This window comes from Patagioenas fasciata, chromosome Z, assembly GCF_037038585.1.
Source record: "Patagioenas fasciata isolate bPatFas1 chromosome Z, bPatFas1.hap1, whole genome shotgun sequence".
Classification (NCBI taxonomy): Eukaryota; Metazoa; Chordata; class Aves; order Columbiformes; family Columbidae; genus Patagioenas; species Patagioenas fasciata.
The window spans coordinates 84797483-84814980 of NC_092560.1; the positions used below are offsets into that span (position 1 = coordinate 84797483).

At 53.5% G+C, this 17498-nt stretch overlaps 1 protein-coding gene across 23 annotated transcripts in view; it reads right to left on the reverse strand.

Moving 5' to 3' along the window:
• Positions 1-17498, reverse strand: part of LOC136115087 (transcription factor 4) — a 173063-nt gene that overhangs the window by 39017 nt on the left and 116548 nt on the right. Inside the window, exon 1 of one of the 23 annotated variants that reach the window (XM_065860982.2) lies at positions 16995-17203. The exons of 17 other annotated variants lie outside the window; for them this stretch is intronic. In XM_065860982.2, coding sequence (XP_065717054.1) covers positions 16995-17063 — 69 coding nt within the window. In that variant the 5' untranslated portion in view covers positions 17064-17203. Of the gene's footprint in view, positions 1-5365; positions 5439-14795; positions 14835-16994; positions 17204-17498 lie in introns of those variants that run through there. 5 more of the 23 variants (XM_065860981.2, XM_065860985.2, XM_065860980.2 and 2 more) reach the window with 5 other exon arrangements.

The following is a 17498-nucleotide window of genomic DNA, read 5'->3' on the forward strand; positions in this document are numbered from 1 at the left end:
CCACGGTTGAAAAGCCATCGCGTGGCTGCCGTCTTTGGGGAGCCTTTCTCCTCCTTCCAAACACCTTTTCCTCTCCGGTGCTGGTGGAAAACTCGCTGTCCTGGGAATCTATTTCCAGCATCTTTCGTTTTCCCGTCTCCGAGCTGGGCTGAGCATCCCCGGGTGCTCCGGGGACCACGGGGATGGAATCTCCCCCTCAAACCAAACCGTGTCTGTGTGTCCCTGCCCGCGAGATGCTATAGGCGAGATGGGAGGGCATCCCTGCCGTTCAATTAGGAAAAATCAATTACCTGGCACGCACGGCACAAACGCAAAGAACAGGCTGTAAACCAGAGCAGGGTATTTCCACACGCAGAGCAATCCGCTTAAATAGCTACCTGCTCCAAGGAAACATTTGCAAAGAGAATAAACCCATCAATCAGCAGCCCGGAGACTTTGAAATAGACGGCGAAACTCCTTGAAAATGAAGATCTCCAAGAGAACATTTATTAAATTATAAGTGCATTACCAAATGGCAAAGCGGAGCGGCTATCAGAGCTGTCAGGAGGAATAAACCTGCTCGCTGGAACAAGCTGCTCCGCATTAGCGGATGTGTCAGCTCCGCACAAAGGGAAGGACTCTTTTAAGCGAGGACGTGGCCGAGCCGCCCGCGCTGGCTCGGGAGCCGCGCCGGCCCTGCCCCGCGTCGCTGGCACCCATCGGCTCCATAACCGGGCTGGAACCCGCGAGCCGAGGGCTGACGATGCTGTTTGTGCTCTCGGGTGTTGGGGGTTTCTCGGTCGCAGCCTGTTCGGGGGTTGTGCCCGGGGACGCTGCTCAGCACCCCGGGGACGCCCCATCCGCACCGGGGCACAGGAGGCAGCACCGCTAAAACCAACAATTGAAAATTAAATTGAAAACAGCATAAATCACTATTCCTTCCTTTACAAGCGCTCAAGGGACACACTCAGTGCCGTCCTCACTCCTCCCAGCTCCGCCATCCGACGGCGACAGCTCCGCCAGCCTAGCGACGAATTCCCCAGCTTTCAGTTAAAAAAAAACCCTTAAAAACTAACAATTCTGCACTTTAACATGAGCGAGGTGCACAACCCCCTTTCCGCGGGCTGACCTGCTCCAGGTTTCCAGCAGAAGGGCACTTTTCAAACCGCGGCTCCCTAATTTCGGCCACATGTTGCTGGGGGCGAGCGGGGGGAGAGGAAGAGGAGCGGGCGCGGGGGCCGATGAAAAGCGCGGCCCCGCCAGCCAAAACGCATTTCCAGGCCGGCCGGAAGGAAAACCCACCCACCTCACCCCGCGCTGCTTCTATCAACCTGCAATTGCGGCGATCAAAACCAGATGTCGGCTCTTCCAGATCTTTCTCGCAGGACAAACACGCCGAAGGCCTCGGGCCTGGCGTTGCCATCAAATGGTAATTGAGAGCAGATGAGCCCCGACACGGCACAGCACATGCGAACCACCCCCGGCCCCGCGAGAGGGATGAAATTGCAGGTCCCGCTGAGCCGTTAAGTGCACGGGGCACCGTGAAAAACAAGTGTACGGCGCAGGGCAGGCACCTGTCCGGCTCCGGCACCGCGGCAAAGGTCGGTCAGTGCTGCAGAAGAGCGGCTGCAAAACTCACCCCTCCATCATCACGCTCCTCCATCGATTCTCCATGCACCGAAACCCCAACTCCCCGCTCCACAGAGGGTTTACTCCTGTGGTTTTCTCCTCTCCTGCTGCTCGCGTTTATTAAAACAAACGTGGGTGACGGTTTTGCGCCGCGGCGCTGGCACGGATGGGTTTGTGCGGGGCCGGCGGAGCCACCAGCCCCGCGCGTTCCAGGGGGAACCTGCAGAGCCTGACGTCGGCCCAAAAGCCACAGCTCGTTCTGAGTGAAACGCTGAGATTTGGAGCAATCTACCCATCTCGTGCTGCTCTGCTCCCGCCAGGAATCGCTGCCCCACGCTCAGCACACCCCGAACATGAGCTGCCGCCGGTTTTTTTCCTTATCCCACCCTGTAGGATCCTCTAAGCCCGCAGATCCTGCTCGGTTCAAATGCCTTCCAGATGGGGCTGCTGAACGCTGCGCCTTGTGAACGCCCTCAAGTTAAAAAGGGGTCAACTAAATTAGAGAAAAGAAAATAAGAATGACAACATTATGTCATCCCTGAGCAGCAATGCTCTAAAAAAGCAACAATAACATAAATAGACACGGAGATTTTCTGTTCAGACTCTGATTTCTTTCTTGCTGTTTGTCCCTATGGCGCAGCCGGCCCGGGACAAAGGAGCCGATGCCACCAGCGGCCGCAGGTGAATCCTGCCCCAAAGGGACATGGTTTGCTGGGATGCCGGGCAAGCAGGAGGGAGAGCCCAACCAAATGGTCCTGCCAAAGCACAACTGCTTCCAAAAGGAGCTAAAGACAGGGGAGAAGAACAAGGGGCGGGTAAGGAGAGGGTGGGACACGGCCACCTACAGCAAGAGGAAACCCCGGGGGTCAAAAGAAGAGGAAAGCAAAGCAGAGAGAAAGAGCAAAATCCAGGAAATTGAGTACCTAAGTGGCAAGGGGCACAGCAGAAAGACCTCAGTGGCTTTGGGGTGTATTACGGAAAGCGCAGGGGGACGCCCGGGGTCCCCGGCACCACCGGCAGCCGGAGCAGCAGACGCGAAGGCTCCGGCATGGTCGCTGACCCGTGGTTGGGGGCGGCTCTGCCACCTGGGCGGTCGCAGGCACCGTCACCATCCCTGCTGGCACCTGGGGAACGCACGGGTGAGGGCACGGAAAGCCGTGCCAGCACACGAGATGCACCCGAAACTGCGGAGAAATGAGAAAATTGTGCATTTTGGAGACGCTGGCTGCATGAAAGGCGACGAGGGGCCGGTGAGACTTGGTTAATGGACTCGATGTGGGTGAAGCAACACAACCATGAGGATGCAGAAGGCAATGGAGAGCAGCAGATGCGACCGGGACGGGAAGAAAAAAGAGCGACATTGCGAGCAGGCAGGAGGAAAGGACAAAGAACGAGGGCTGTGAGCAGAGACGGCGCAACACGACCAAACGGAGCCCACGTCCTGCGGCCGCCGGCATCCCAACAGCCGCAGGTGCTCGGCACAACCAGAGCCCCGAGATCAATAACGAGGGAGCGGACGAAAACGAGTGGGAAATCGGAAATAAAAGCGAGGAGGGGAAGGACAAAAAAACGCCACTTGGCCGAGTTCCAGGGGCAGTTTCCATACGTGAATTTTCGCATTTCATGTGAAGATAGCAAGTTTTTAGGCGCTTATTTTTTTAGTGAAGGTGTTCCTCGAAGAGACAGAGAAAAGGAAAATGACTATTTAATGGCCTGTCCTTCTTTTAGGGTCTGCTTTCTAACTTCCCTTCCTCCTCTGCGTTTATTGAGAACCATTTTGTGCTGGGCTGGGCTTTTTTCATTTCCTATGCTCTGTTTACAAATACAGGCAGAGGCAGTGAAGGCATCAGACATCTGCCTGCGTTTTCCTCTCCATCTCTCTGCAAGAAAACAGCCTTAATTTTGCAACCTTCCAGAGTTTCTGGTCATCATCTACCTAGCCCAATAATGTAAAGCATATACAATTAATGAGAGCGTATCTGTTTGCCCGAAGCCCTGGGGGTTGTGGGTTGTGCCCTGCCGTGGGTGTCCAGCAGCAGGGCTGAGATGCTCATTGGGAAAGAGGGGATTAAGTGGGCGCAGGCTGAACTGGGCAAACTGGGACAACCCAAGGGAAGCTGCGAATGATACCCCTGGTTTAGGAGCGAGGCCGATGGAGCATCCCCAGGAATACAGCTATAAATGACTGTTAGCAGGCAGGACGCCAAGCCTAGTGTCCTGTTACACCGCAGAGAGGGGGATGCGCCCCCAAAACTGCCGGGATTTCACCCAGGAGAACCATAGAAAGGTCTGGGTTGGAGGGACCTTCAAACAAGGGACTCAAGCCGCTCCAGGCCCATTGGGTGACGAGGGACGAGCGGGCGCCAGCGGCTTCAGGTGCCGAGACACAATAAAAACAACGAGGAGAGAAAATGTTTGCTTTGTGTGTCAGCAGAGATGTCAGTACCCATTAATAAATCTATCTGCTAAATCTACTCTTATTCATGTGGGACATCACCAAGTTAAAGTAAAATAAATTATCTTTAATTAAATGGAATTGTCGTCTTCCTCCTGCTATCATCCCCAATTATTACATCCTAATCAGTCCTTTTGGGAGAAGGCATGAGGGAAGGCTGAAAGGCACATTTACTATAAACAATTTCTCTTTCTGTCAAGAGATGGAAATTTTCTTTTAATTATTGTTTAGGACTCTGATTTTCACCCAGCTTCTGATGAAAGGGATTCAAAGTTGAAGATGCCATCATTCAACGCAAGAAAGAAATCTGCTCGTGTCATCGCCGCAGAGCAATTTCCTCCCAGTCCCTCCTACAATTAAAGCCCAGAGCAAGGCAGGGGCAGGCTGGAAATATGCGAGTCATCTCTTTCAACTTCTTGATGATCGCTTCCAGCGGGAGACCCGCGGTGGGAAACATTTGGATGGGAAAGAGGAGCTAAATGCTGAGGCTGGAGGGTGGGCAGGGGGCGGCCGGAGGGCAGCGAGCGCCAGGCCAGCCTGCAACCATTTCTGCTCCAGCGCAGCAGTACGGGGCTCAAAGAATGCGTCACAACCCCTTCAATCTTAGTTTTGGGGGATGAATCGCGCTTGAAAAGCCGCCTGCAAGGTCTCTTAATAGCAGGAGTCTCAGGACGGTGCGAATCTGTGCGGTTTCAACGCGGATATGGGAATTAATCTGGGCTTGGTTGAGCCTGACTCAAACTCAGGCTCGGTCGTGTGAAGGTGGGCGGATTCAAACCGGAAAGGAAAAATACAAACCCAACCAACCAACCAAAATCCCCAAAGCCAAACCAACCCCCCAAACACAGTTTTCTTCCAGAGTTTAGCTGCTAAATAGTATTAATGAGGTATTCTAAAATAGCTTAAATAAGTGCATTTAAAGGCAAGCTACTGCTAAATACACCCGTTTTGAAAACCTCAGCCTGCTCCGTGTGTACTATAAAGAGAACTGCGCTGCTCAGGCACTGAAGGCTGTTGAAACCGGGCTTTATTACCTGGCAGTAGGCAGAGCTGTGCTGCAGAGCTGGCCTAACGAAGCTGGCCTAACGAAGCTGGCCTAACGAAGCTGGCCTAACGAAGCCGGGCATTCAGCAATGACTTTCCCCAAGCTCTCCGCAATGACCGAGCACTTTCGGCTCTATCTTTGGCTCAAGTCACCGCTGAAATGACTGGACTGCTAGGGAAACCATCAAAACGTGACCCAAAGTATTTTCGGAGGACACGTCATGCCCATCACCTGAACTGTGCCCAATGTTCACTTACCAGAACCCTTCTGAGACGTCCTGCTTAAAACAACCCTTCGAGCAAACCTATGGGTGATGCACGGAGCCTTTTCTGCGGCGGCTGCTGTTGGGCGGCACGAGTTGAAGCTGCACCTCTCTAATTAAACCTGAGGCCCGGCGCTGGTTTTAAGCCACATTCCTCTCTGTGCCAACGCCGTCTCCTTGCCTGGCGACGGCCGAGTCCCCGAGCGCCCTCCGAACAACCGCCGCCCAATTACGGAACGAGATAGAGCTCAGATAATCACGAAATTATTCACCGGAGAGAAAACGCAGATTATGACAAGAAACGGAACGAGGAGGAAGCACCGAGTCCCGATTAATTAATGCGATTTTTGGTTTAATGCACTTTTCGGGGTGTAGCGCTGTTTTCATTTAACGGCGCTTTGAATCGCCGCCTACAGAAGTTAAAAAAAAGCAGAGGAAAAGAAAGAAACCACAGCTATACAAGCCCGCTGACTTCTTCTCAAAGAACCAGTTCTAAACTTGTTTACACTACTGGTTCCAAATGAATTCAAGATGGTGGCTAGTTAAAGAAAGGCAGCCCATGCCAAGGCCTGCCATCAAAGAACTCCAATTCAACAATGTTCAGTTTTAATTGACCGCTAATTAAGCTACATTAGTCAAAGAAAAGTCTCTATCGCTTGTGAGTAATGAAGAAAAGAGCTCGTTTAACCCTGTCCTGCCCAACTCCAGAAACGCGGCTTCGCCGCTATCGGCCCTGATATTAATACGCCAAAATAATCACAATTTAAAGAGAAAATAAAGTGTCGGAGGAGCACGAGAGTCCCTGCGGTTTTGTGCCGTGAGGAATCGGGGTGGAAAACCCAGGGAAGGAATCCAGCGGCTACGGATCCATACGGATGGGGTATCGACGAGCACACATTCATGCCCAATTCCGGAATTGCCCAATATTCCCAAAAAGAGGTTTGGACGCAGGAGGCACCGCCACGGCCCTGCGGCTCTTTTGGTGAGGGCCATACCCGTGGCCTTAACTCGCGTTACACTTTACCCCAATGATTTTTGGCAACCAAACCGCTGCATTTCATAGAATAGCATTTAATGAGTACCATATCTTTTTTCAACATTCTGCCAAGCGCTCATTAAAATGCACTTGTGTTGGGTTTTTTTTTTTGTGCGTTTTTCATAGCTAAACGGAACCAAAATATGAATGCAAATTGGCACCTCTAAGTTTAAAGCGGTATTTGCATAGGAGGAAGCGAAGGCGGCGCGGGCTGAACGCGAGCGCACAACGCAGGCGCCGCAATCATCGCCTGCAAACACCGGAGCTGATCAAGCCCATACGGACGAACCGCAGTTTAAAAGATAGGAAGGCGTTTATGCAAATCTCGCTGTCCTAACTCAGAGTAACAACGGTGTTTGAAGCCACGCTGGAGGGTGAGCTCAGAGCCACAGGCCAAAGGCATCGCTGCTCTGATAAAGGTCTCGTTAGCCGGGGAAGTCGCTATCTGAGAGTTATGGAGCAGACTCGGTGCTCCAGCACAGCGGGAAGGAGCCCCTGCAAAAGCAACCCCTCCTGCCCGTTAGCAAAGCGGCCTCACCAAAGGGCATCGCGGTGGGGAGAAATAAACCCCTTTATCCATCACCTGGAGACGGGGGCTGAGCGCAACATCCCAAGAACTTCCCTCTTCTTTCTCTCTTTGCATCGCGCACAGGACAAGCAAACCTGGAAGGGAATCAACGCCTTCAACCTTCCAGAAGCACTAAAGGGAGACGTTTTCAACGCTTCCCACCTGAGAGCGCTGGGGACTGCGAACACACCAACCAAAACCTGTATTTACAGCTCTCCTTTTTGGTTCAGCGAGAGTGCTGGGATCTCCTCCAGCTGGGAGGTTTAGTACGGATGGATTTAAGCATGGCAGTATTTCCAGTGAAGCCACTGTATGTGCTCACAAGAATCTACCCTGTGTCTCATTGAAGATAAAACAACCCAACAACAACCAAAAAAACGTAAAACCATCCCTTTTTCTGCGAACGACGGTTTGCCAGAAGTGCCCAAAACCTTGTAAAATGGCCCTGGGTGGAGCCAGAGCTGGATGCGAAGGTGCTTCCACAGGGGCATCCATCCCATTCCAACGCCCCAAACGCCGCTCAGAAACGCAGGTGCCGCTGTTCCGCGCCGAACTCTCTCAACTTCCCCAAAGTATCTGCCAGTAGAGAACGGTTGTGTTTGAACGCATTTATAATCTGATTTTAAACAAGAAGAAAGGGCTGTGTGTGCTGTGTGCCGGAGCACAGAGCGCGTCCCACGTCCCGCTCCGTACCGGCCACAGCTCGGGCCCCCGGGATCCGGGAGTTTGTCCCACGAGCTAAAAACGCCGCGATTTCCTCTCAGATCAAACCCAGAGCTACAGGACATGAAAAGGACGGCTTACGCTGTTCTGGTTTTATTTACTGGATCTTTCTTCCCTCTTTCCTCTCCCCCAACACAGTAAACGTCGCTATGAGAAATTGTTAGGGCTATAAATAAGCCAGCGAGACACTGAAAGCAAATTACCATGCTATGAGTTAACAGCACACCACATGAAAGAGCTCGGCCCACATCTCTGGAAGACGTACAAGCGCTCGCTGCGCAGCGCGGCGGATCCTGCGTGCCATGGGAGCAGATCCCTGTGTGCCATCGCGGCAGATCCTGCGTGCCATGGGAGCAGATCCCTGCGTGCCACTGGGGCAGATCCTGCGTGCCATGGGGGCAGATCCCTCGTGCCATGGGGCAGATCCCTCGTGCCATGGGGACAGATCCCTCGTGCCATGGGGACAGATCCTGCGTGCCATGGGGACAGATCCTGCGTGCCACGGGGGCAGATCCTGCGTGCCACGGGGGCAGATCCTGCGTGCCATCGCGGCAGATCCTGCGTGCCATCGCGGCAGATCCTGCGTGCCATCGCGGCAGATCCCTGCGTGCCATCGCGGCAGATCCCTTGTGCCATGGGGACAGATCCCTCGTGCCATTGCACCAGATCCTGTGTGCCATCGCAGCAGATCCCTGCATGCCACGGGGACAGATCCCTCATGCCATGGGGGTAGATCCCTGCATGCCATGGGGACAGATCCCTCATGCCATGGGGACAGATCCCTCATGCCATGGGGGTAGATCCCTGTGTGCCATGGGGACAGATCCCTGTGTGCCATGGGGGCAGATCCTGCGTGCCATGGGGGCAGATCCTGCGTGCCGTGGGGACAGATCCTGCGTGCCGTGGGGACAGATCCTGCGTGCCATGGGGGCAGATCCATGTGTGCCGTGGGGGCAGATCCCTGTGTGCCGTGGGGGCAGATCCCTGCGTGCCATCGCGGCAGATCCTGTGTGCCATGGGGGCAGATCCTGCGTGCCATGGGGACAGATCCCTGTGTGCCATCGCGGCAGATCCTGCGTGCCATGGGGGCAGATCCCTCATGCCATGGGGACAGATCCCTCGTGCCATGGGGGCAGATCCCTGCGTGCCATGGGGGCAGAACCGCAGCCCCAGAGCTTCATGTGTGGCTCCTGCCACGACCCCACTGGTGCAGCGCTGCACGTATACGGGTCACTTAATTTTCTATACCCACAAGGTGCCCCCTCTTGGCTCCGGCAGAACCAGCAGCCCCTCTTCACCAGGCACCGTGTGAGAACGGGCGGGCTGGGGAGAGAAATATACATAAAAATAGCAATAATTAAAGCAATCATCCCAAGGGATGGTGGTGATCGACCCCCAGGACATGGGGCTGAACTGGGACGATCTCCATCCATCCAAACTCTGCCTGGAGCAGATTAGTGCTAAGCATTGTATTCTAATGACCCGGCGCAAACAACATGTGTTTAACTGGGGAAATGGGAGCGCTGCGGAAAACAAACGCTCATTTGGGAAGTCAAACAAACAACAACAAAGCGGCCACGCCAGTTGTTGTTGTTTTCCTGACAAAAATAGCGACCGGCGAGTTCTGTCCTGGAGACGGTTGTTATTTATGGGTCCCGAGGCTCAAGCGCTGGGAAAGAACAGGGAATATTGGATTGGGCGGCTGAACTTGGCGCAGCAGCCGGAGCACCCAAAACTCCGTGTCCCCAGGACCCCCGTGGCCTCCTGAGCATCCCCACACCGGTGGCTCCGGTGCAACCGCGGGAGGTGACACCGCTGTCCCCTTGGGCTGGTGGCTCCGGTGCAACCGCGGGAGGTCACACTGCTGTCCCCTTGGGCTGTGGCTCTGGTGTGACTGTGGGAGGTGACACTGCTGTCCCCTTGGGCTGGTGGCTCCGGTGTGACTGCGAGAGGTGACACTGCTGTCCCCTTGGGCTGGTGGCTCCGGTGTGACCGCAGGAGGTGACACCGCTGTCCCCTTGGGCTGGTGGCTTCGGTGCAACCGCGGGAGGTGACACCGCTGTCCCCATGGGTTGTGGCTCTGGTGTGACTGTGGGAGGTGACACCGCTGTCCTGTTGGGCTGGTGGCTCCGGTGCAACCGCGGGAGGTGACACCGCTGTCCCCATGGGTTGTGGCTCTGGTGTGACTGTGGGAGGTGACACTGCTGTCCCCTTGGGCTGGTGGCTCCGGTGCGACTGCGAGAGGTGACACCGCTGTCCCCTTGGGCTGGTGGCTCCGGTGTGACTGCAGGAGGTGACACTGCTGTCCCCGTGGGCCGGTGGCTCCAGTGCGACCACGGGAGGTGACACTGCTGTCCCCGTGGGCCAGTGGCTCCGGTGCGACCGCAGGAGGTGACACCGCTGTCCCCGTGGGCTGGTGGCTCCGGTGTGACCATGGGAGGTGACACTGCTGTCCCCGTGGGCCGGTGGCTCCGGTGTGACTGCAGGAGGTGACACCGCTGTCCCCAGGCCCCGCGGATCAGCTGACGGTCCCGGGTCCCAGTTTCCAGCGCTGCCCCGTCTCTTCTCCAGGTGTTACCAGGACAAGCAGCTGCTGTCACCGGAGTTTCGCAGCTGTCCCCAGACAGCACCGGGGCTGCCATGCAGACATGACAGCAGGCCAGGGCCCTCCTGCTTCCTTCTGGAAATGGGGTTAATTCGGATAAACCTCCAGGCCAACGGCCACCGCGAGGCTGGGGGTGGATATATGGAAACGTTTTGAGAGACGCAATAAATATCAGGTGTCCAGCAATGGTCGGAACTCAAACCGCCCCGTACTCCACGTGTGTAACTGCCTGAGCGCCTCCACCACCGCCACTTAAAGGACAAGGATAGCTCCATCATTCCTTCTGCAGCTCGTTAGCCGCCTGTTTTATGCGGGGGCAAAGCGACGCTTCGGAGCAGCCGAACTGGAATAGTTCTTTATTCCCAACCAGCAAATTAAAGACTGGAAGAAGCAGAGAGCACAAGAACAAATATTGTGCGAAAACGCAGAAGGGGAGAGAAGTTTAAGCCTTACCTAGCTGGATTCTCACCCACAATAACGCTCTCTGCTATATTATGGCTATATTATATATATATTATATATATTTATATTGGCTTGCAGGCCATGCAGGTATCAGAGTGTACTATTTGCATGCTATTTTGTACGCTGTATAAGATTCCAGCGGCCTCGTAATCGCTCGACTGCAAAAATGAGCTGCAGCAAAAAGCAAAGGGAGACTGGAAATGCCCTGGGGGTCCCTCGTGTCCCATCCTGCACCAACCCCCCCTGTCACGACAGGTGCACCCCCGTTTAGCTCCGTAATGCCATTAGGGACATAACCATTCCTGCAATTCCGATTGCAAAGTCAATAAAATAATGGGGTGCAGAACTTCTCCTTTTTAATTTTTTAAGTAATACGTTTGATTATTTTAATCACGTCGGTACTTAGCTGAATGGGTTTAAATATGCATGTTACATCAATTTGGTTTGTTTTATTCATTAGAAAGCCATTAAGTAATTTGGCATTATTCTTTAAAAAAAAAAATAGGGAAAAAAAAAGGGGTTGCTAGATATGGTGGTTGAGACCTTTTCCATGCGGGCGTCCTTAGGGATGGGTTATTTGTGCGCTGCTGCTAGCATGGGTTTTGGGGGGAAAAAGAAAGGCAAGGCATAGGGCTGATAGCAGGCTCGGTGGCCCTGGGACCCCGCTGGATGGGGGCAGAGCCCTGGTGTCCCACGCAGAGCTGGTTCTCATTACACGCCGAGCGGTGCCGGGGCTGGGAACAGCGGGTCCTGCGCACACGCACGCACCTCGTAAAGCCCTGCAGGTGCGGGACGTTTCCTCCGTCCCACTTGGGCCCCTTCAGCTTCCCTCCCTCCCTTTTAACATCTTTTTCCTAAGCATTATTAATTTTAGAAGCACAACTCGCAGCGAAAACAAATAAAAATCCAAGCTCGAGAGTCAGACTGAACACAACGAACCGCGGGGTCTGTTTGGAGCTGTCCGCACGCCCGTTTAAAACGTACGAGGAAGGTTTTAATTCATGGTTTGCTCGGCACGCTGCGTTTCGTATGGACGGCTCTGCATGGGAAAACGCACAGAGGATCCGTGGCTTAGGAATCCAGAGAACCCCCAGCGCAAAGGGGCAAATCCCTCGATGCCCACGGGGTGATTGTGCAGCCAACTTCCAACTTTACAAGTGCCTTTGACTTACGAGAGATAACGCTATAATACTACTATACTATATATATATATACTATAATAATTTTGCAGGAAAAGCAAAAAAAAAAAGCGGAAAAACGCCGATAATTAAATTAACGCCACCCCACAAAACCAAAACCAAAAGCAAAGCCGCACACAGCAAAAGACAAGTGAAACCAGATCAATTCTGGGAGCTGAGACAAGCAGACCTGCCCTGAATTCTGCAGGAGGAATGTTTCCCGGTGCGAGCTCGGCTTAGGGCCGGATGATTCTGCCTTGAACGGCGGCACAAAGCAGCCGCTCAATATTTGGCGCTACCTGCTGGGGTGGGAGAATGCGGCTCCCTAATGAGAATTTATCCCGCGTCCAAAGAGCCCCTTCCCGACAACACCGCCCTGCGAACGCCACGGAAACAACGGAGGGTACAAGGAATTTTCTTACATATTAAAATCTGATTTGGAAAGAACGATTTTGAAGGTGGCTTCTAATAGGTTGGTTGGAAAAAACCACCGGAATGGTTAAAAGATGCAGGAACTGGGCAGCAAATGGAGCAGCCCTGCAAGGTGCACAGACATCAGCTCTGCAGGGAAATAAGAGCGAAAGAAGGGAGGTAATGGTGCGCAGGTATCTTGTGCCTGTTGCAGCTTTTCAGGCTGCAAAACTTCACTTAAAAAGCCAAAAAGGGAATAAAACCCCAAGTTCCACCAGCAACACAGCATCGTAAAATCAGAAAGAAAGCGGCCGACGCCGACAGTCGCTTTGCAAAATCAGTTCCCTGTGCGAAAGAAGCAAATCCCACGTCTCCCAAGTGCCACGGCAATTTTACAGTAAACCAAGTCTAATGCAAACCAGATTTATACGGCAACAGGAAACAAACAATTCTTCTGCACAATTTCCTGTAGATCAATTGGAAAGGTATTTAAAGACTGCAGCAGGCAGCAGATCTTTTGTTAACCCCCCCGGCCCTGCCCACAAAAAAGCAGCTCATAATATTCGCTATTATAAGATGTCAACACCCGAACATCATCTGCCATGTCTACCGTCCATCTAGAACCCAACACCGTCCGATTTACGATTCCTTTTGGAGATAAAAGCCACCCCGATAATTCCCGAAGTGGCACAGATGAGGAGGTGAAGTTCACTCCTCATCAGCATATGCAAAGCGTATTTAAAACTAAGACTCGGCGCAACATCCTGCAGGAAGACTGAGTTTTACTAATTGCTGCAATCTTTCAGCAAAACGCAGCTTTGCAAGCACAAGGCCACTCGCATTCCCATCGTGTGCAATGCAGAAAGTGCTCGGACCGGCCAAAAGTCCATTTTAATTCAATAATAAAGTATCCTGAGCCTTAAAAGCAGCGCTATGGGTATTTCTGCAAACTCAAAGATCCTCAGTATATTTGCTCTTTCTCCCTTGCCTTTCCCCGGGATGGAAAAGACAAAATCACTGCATCAAAATGTGCGCGCACATATATAACTGGATATATTGTTCTATGCACCTAGCTATAATTCACTAAATTCTGTCGGTATCAGTAGGGAGCCTGCAAGATTATATTAATTTATGGTATAAACATCCAGCCCTTCTGTGAACCCCCCAAATATTGGAAAAATCCTGCAGCTATTTTGGCTTCTGCTCCGCGTCCTGAGCAGAGGGAGCATTCTTCTGCCCATACGTATGTATGGACACATATGGATTTGCAATCACGCAGCCCCAGCTCCCCGTATGTGGATGAAAAGGGCTGTAAATCCAGCCTTGCTCTGTTACCAAATCTACCCCTGCCCCTCGGAAACGGTTTGAATAACTCGGAATTTTGCTGATCGATATTTGGGATGATGCGCATCAGCGCTCCCGACGTCCCCAGCAAGCGGGACGCTGACGTTGCTCTAAACAAAGATGAACCATAAACACGGGGCTGAATTACAGCTGGTCCACGCAAAAGGGTGCAAGGACAAGCTCGATTTTGCCCTTTCTCCTCAAAAAAAGGGAACTTTCCCGGAGCCGGTGCCATTCACAACTCCTCACTTGTCATTATTAAGGGTGGCACATGGAGTTATTGCGCTCCTCGGCCTGGCCCATTAGCAGAACGATACCATGGAGCATTCATCTTCATCGAGGAACTTTATGGAGTTGAAAAGCTTTATAATAAGAATAGCAGGCAGAATGTAAACAGGAAAAACTCATTAGCATTTACTTTTTGTGATTTGATGACTTGACAAATAACTATTTCAAAACAACTAGTTTGAGAGATGGGTTGAAGCTTGTTAGGATAAAGCAAAAAGAGCAATTACAATAATTATAGGTTTCCCTATATGATTTAACACATGCGCATGGCGGGAGCTGATGATGTGATCTTAAGACACCATTAAAAGAAAATTTTGCCACTTTGGTTTTTCATTTCCATTCGCAATAATTTCTTCTTTATAGTTCCATGCATTTCAATACATTGCCTATGACCAAATTATTAAAACCTCGGGGAGATGCAATTGCGGATAAGCAATAGTGATGATGGATTTCGGCAGCGACCCCGCATCCCTCCCCGGCAGGTAACGTGCAGACCCCAACATCCCCGGCATCCGGGGAGCGAGCAGCCAGGCTTGGCCAAAACCCAGCTCATTTCACTGCTCCCGGCGCCACCCGAGTGTTCATAGCTCATCACAGACCCCGCACATTCCCAACCCCTTGCTAAAATGCCTTTTGTATAATATTTTAGGGCAAAGAAGCGAATCGAGAGCCCAATGTTTCCGCAGCACACCACTAACGCGGAGCGCGATCGCCCAGCGCCAGCTCGGCTTCGCACTTTCCACCGGCAGTTTTGCTATTGTTTTAAGGTTTTCTAACACAAATAGAGAGGCGAAGGAAAGGATTTCTTACCGAGGAACACCAGTGCTCTCCCATAGAGCAGCTCTCCTAAATCGCCCCGCGAGCAAGGGGGGGGAAAAGGCAACTTGCAGAAAATGTGTTCTGCAAACCTCGCATTTCTGGCAGTTTAATTTTCTTCCAGCCATTCCCGCGGCTCCCGGACCCAACCGCGCTGCTCTTCCCACAGCAGATCCATTCAGAGCGCGCTGGAATGAGGTTCTTTTTGCATATTTTTCCCCCCTTCTTTTGTTTATTCCCAGGGCAGAGCCGCTTCCGCTGCCTGCTCGCGGTTCAGGGAGTTCAGCCTGAATTTAAACAACTAATTGACTTGTCACTGCGAGCGAAAAAACAGGGAGGAATTCAGGACTCTGTGTTTTGCTGCCGGAGGAAAGTTGTGCGCGAACGGGCGCGGAGCCGGCCGGGGACAATCGTCGCTCGGGGACAATCGTCGCTCGGGGACAATCGCCGCACGGGGACAATCGCCGCCCGGCGTCCCCGCCGCCCGGCCGCTGGCACCGCGACAAGCGCCGCACAATGCGCGGCGGGCTGAACAATGCGGGCTCTGTCCTGTCCCCCGCTCCCGGCCGCGGGGACACCCCGGCCCGCTCCCCCGCGCCGTGTCCCCCGCTTTGTGTCGCCTGTCACCCCGCCCGCCCGCATCCCCGGGGCCGTCCTGGGTTATGTGACCCCAAACACAAAGGATGTGGCCGGGTGCGCGGTTCGGGACCCCGCGGTGCTACCCGCGGGTTGGTGTCGGGGTGACAGGCACGGCCGGGCTGAAACAAAACCGAAACACGCACGAAAACAAACAACAAAACAACAGAATGAAGGGGAAAAAAGAACTAAAGCAAAAGGCTCATCCAACGCTCATCTCGCCCCCCACATGGGAAACCGCGAGCGGAATGAAGTTGGGGGGTGCCGGGGGTGTTTTACCGCGGTCCCGCTCCCGCCTGCATTTTATTGCCGCGGAGGATCAACAGCGGCGCTTGGCAACTTTGGCTTTCCCCGCCGGCCCTGCCGTGCAGGGCAACGTCAGGTGGGCTTCGGCCGGAGCCTTCGCAGCCCCAAAATAGGAATAAGTCGCTAAAAAAATTAAAGCCCTGCAGTGAATTTACATCTCTTTATTTTTTCTTGCGTTTTTAGAATTTTCTCTCAATTATTCTCCCCGTGCAAACTCCCTCGGTTGCTGCTCACAAACCAAGTGTCCTGCGCTACCGCACCGCGTCCTTCGCCAAGTGTTCAAAACAAAGGGTGAGGCCCGCAACTCTCAAACAAGCGTATTTTAAAAGGAAATTAAAAATAATCTCAGTTATTCAACCAGATGTCGATTCGCCAGAGCGCTTTTCCGCCCGCGCCACACATGCCTGCACACTCACTCACTCACTCACTCACTCACAGCCGGGCGGGATCCCCGCGCTCCGGCCCAGCCAGGCCTGGCTTAGAGCTCCGGCAGCTCCCCGGCCTAACTCTGCCGCTCATTGGGATCAGATGAAACGCAGGGAAAGTTGAAAGAGCCCGGAGTGGCGCAGTTTGGGAGCTGCTCCCCCCCCAAATTCCCTTCTCCTCTCCCTGCAACAGCTCCCCTCCTCACCTCACCCTTCCCCCTCGCCCCCCCCCCCCCAAATATTTTAAATACACTGAAATACTTTTTCCTTCTCAAGACCCAGGCAGAGAAAAAAAAAATAACCCTCCAGATGGCACGTATAAACCTTCTGCTGGGGTTATGCACAAAATACCACACACTGCTTTTTTTTCCTTTTCTTAAATAAAGCGTTTCTGTTGGAAGGGGGGGGGGGGAAGAAAAGAAGGAAAAAAGGGCCGAAATCAGCCAGCACTGGCAAGTCACGCTGCCACGGCGGAAAATGGGGCTTTTGGGGCATTTTCCGTTATCTCACCAGCACTTTTAAAGCCGGATCTGGGGGCCCGCGGCCCCGCTCCCGCCCCCCCCTTCTTTGGAATTTTTGTCCGTTTATTTTGCTTTGCGCTACTTTGACTTCACCCCAAACTTTTCCGCACTTTGCAGCGCACACACAAACAAAACTAAAAGGGAAGAAAAGAAGAAAACAAACTAAACGCCCAACAAAAAGTCCCCCAGCCGGCCGCCCCGCACCCGCGGCGCCCGCGGCCCCAGCGCGGAGCCCCGCGGAGGTTGCTCGTCCCCGCCGCCACCCGCTCGCCCAAAGTGCCCGTCCGGTGGCCACGCCAGCTTACCGCCTTCCCGTTATAGTAGTACATGAGGGAGTTGCCGCCCATGCCGGGGATCGTGTATGCGCAGTACATGGTCCCGCCGCCGTCCCCCTCCGCGCCCGCGCTCCCAACTTTTCTTTCAAACTCGCTTCTCCCTTTTTTCACCACAATTCCTGCACTCGCATCTTCCCATATGGCCGGCCCGGGCGCGCTCGATATGCAAAGCAGGGCGAGACCATTCGCCGCGCGGGGGCGGAGGCTGCGCGCATCCCCCCCGTTTCCCCCCCCAGCGCGCACCCCACCCCACCTCCCCAGCGCGCCCGCGCACCGCCCCGCGCCCGCGCACCGCCCGGCGCGTCCCCGCGGGGCCGGCCCGTCACCGCCCGGAATACAAATGCGCTTAATTGCCCCCCCGCTCCCCCCCCCCTCCCGCTCTCCTCTCTTTTTTTTTTTGTTTTAATTTGATTAAAAAGCGAGTGGCAGGAAGGGAATCGTATGATGCACATCTAATAACTCCGCCATCTGTCC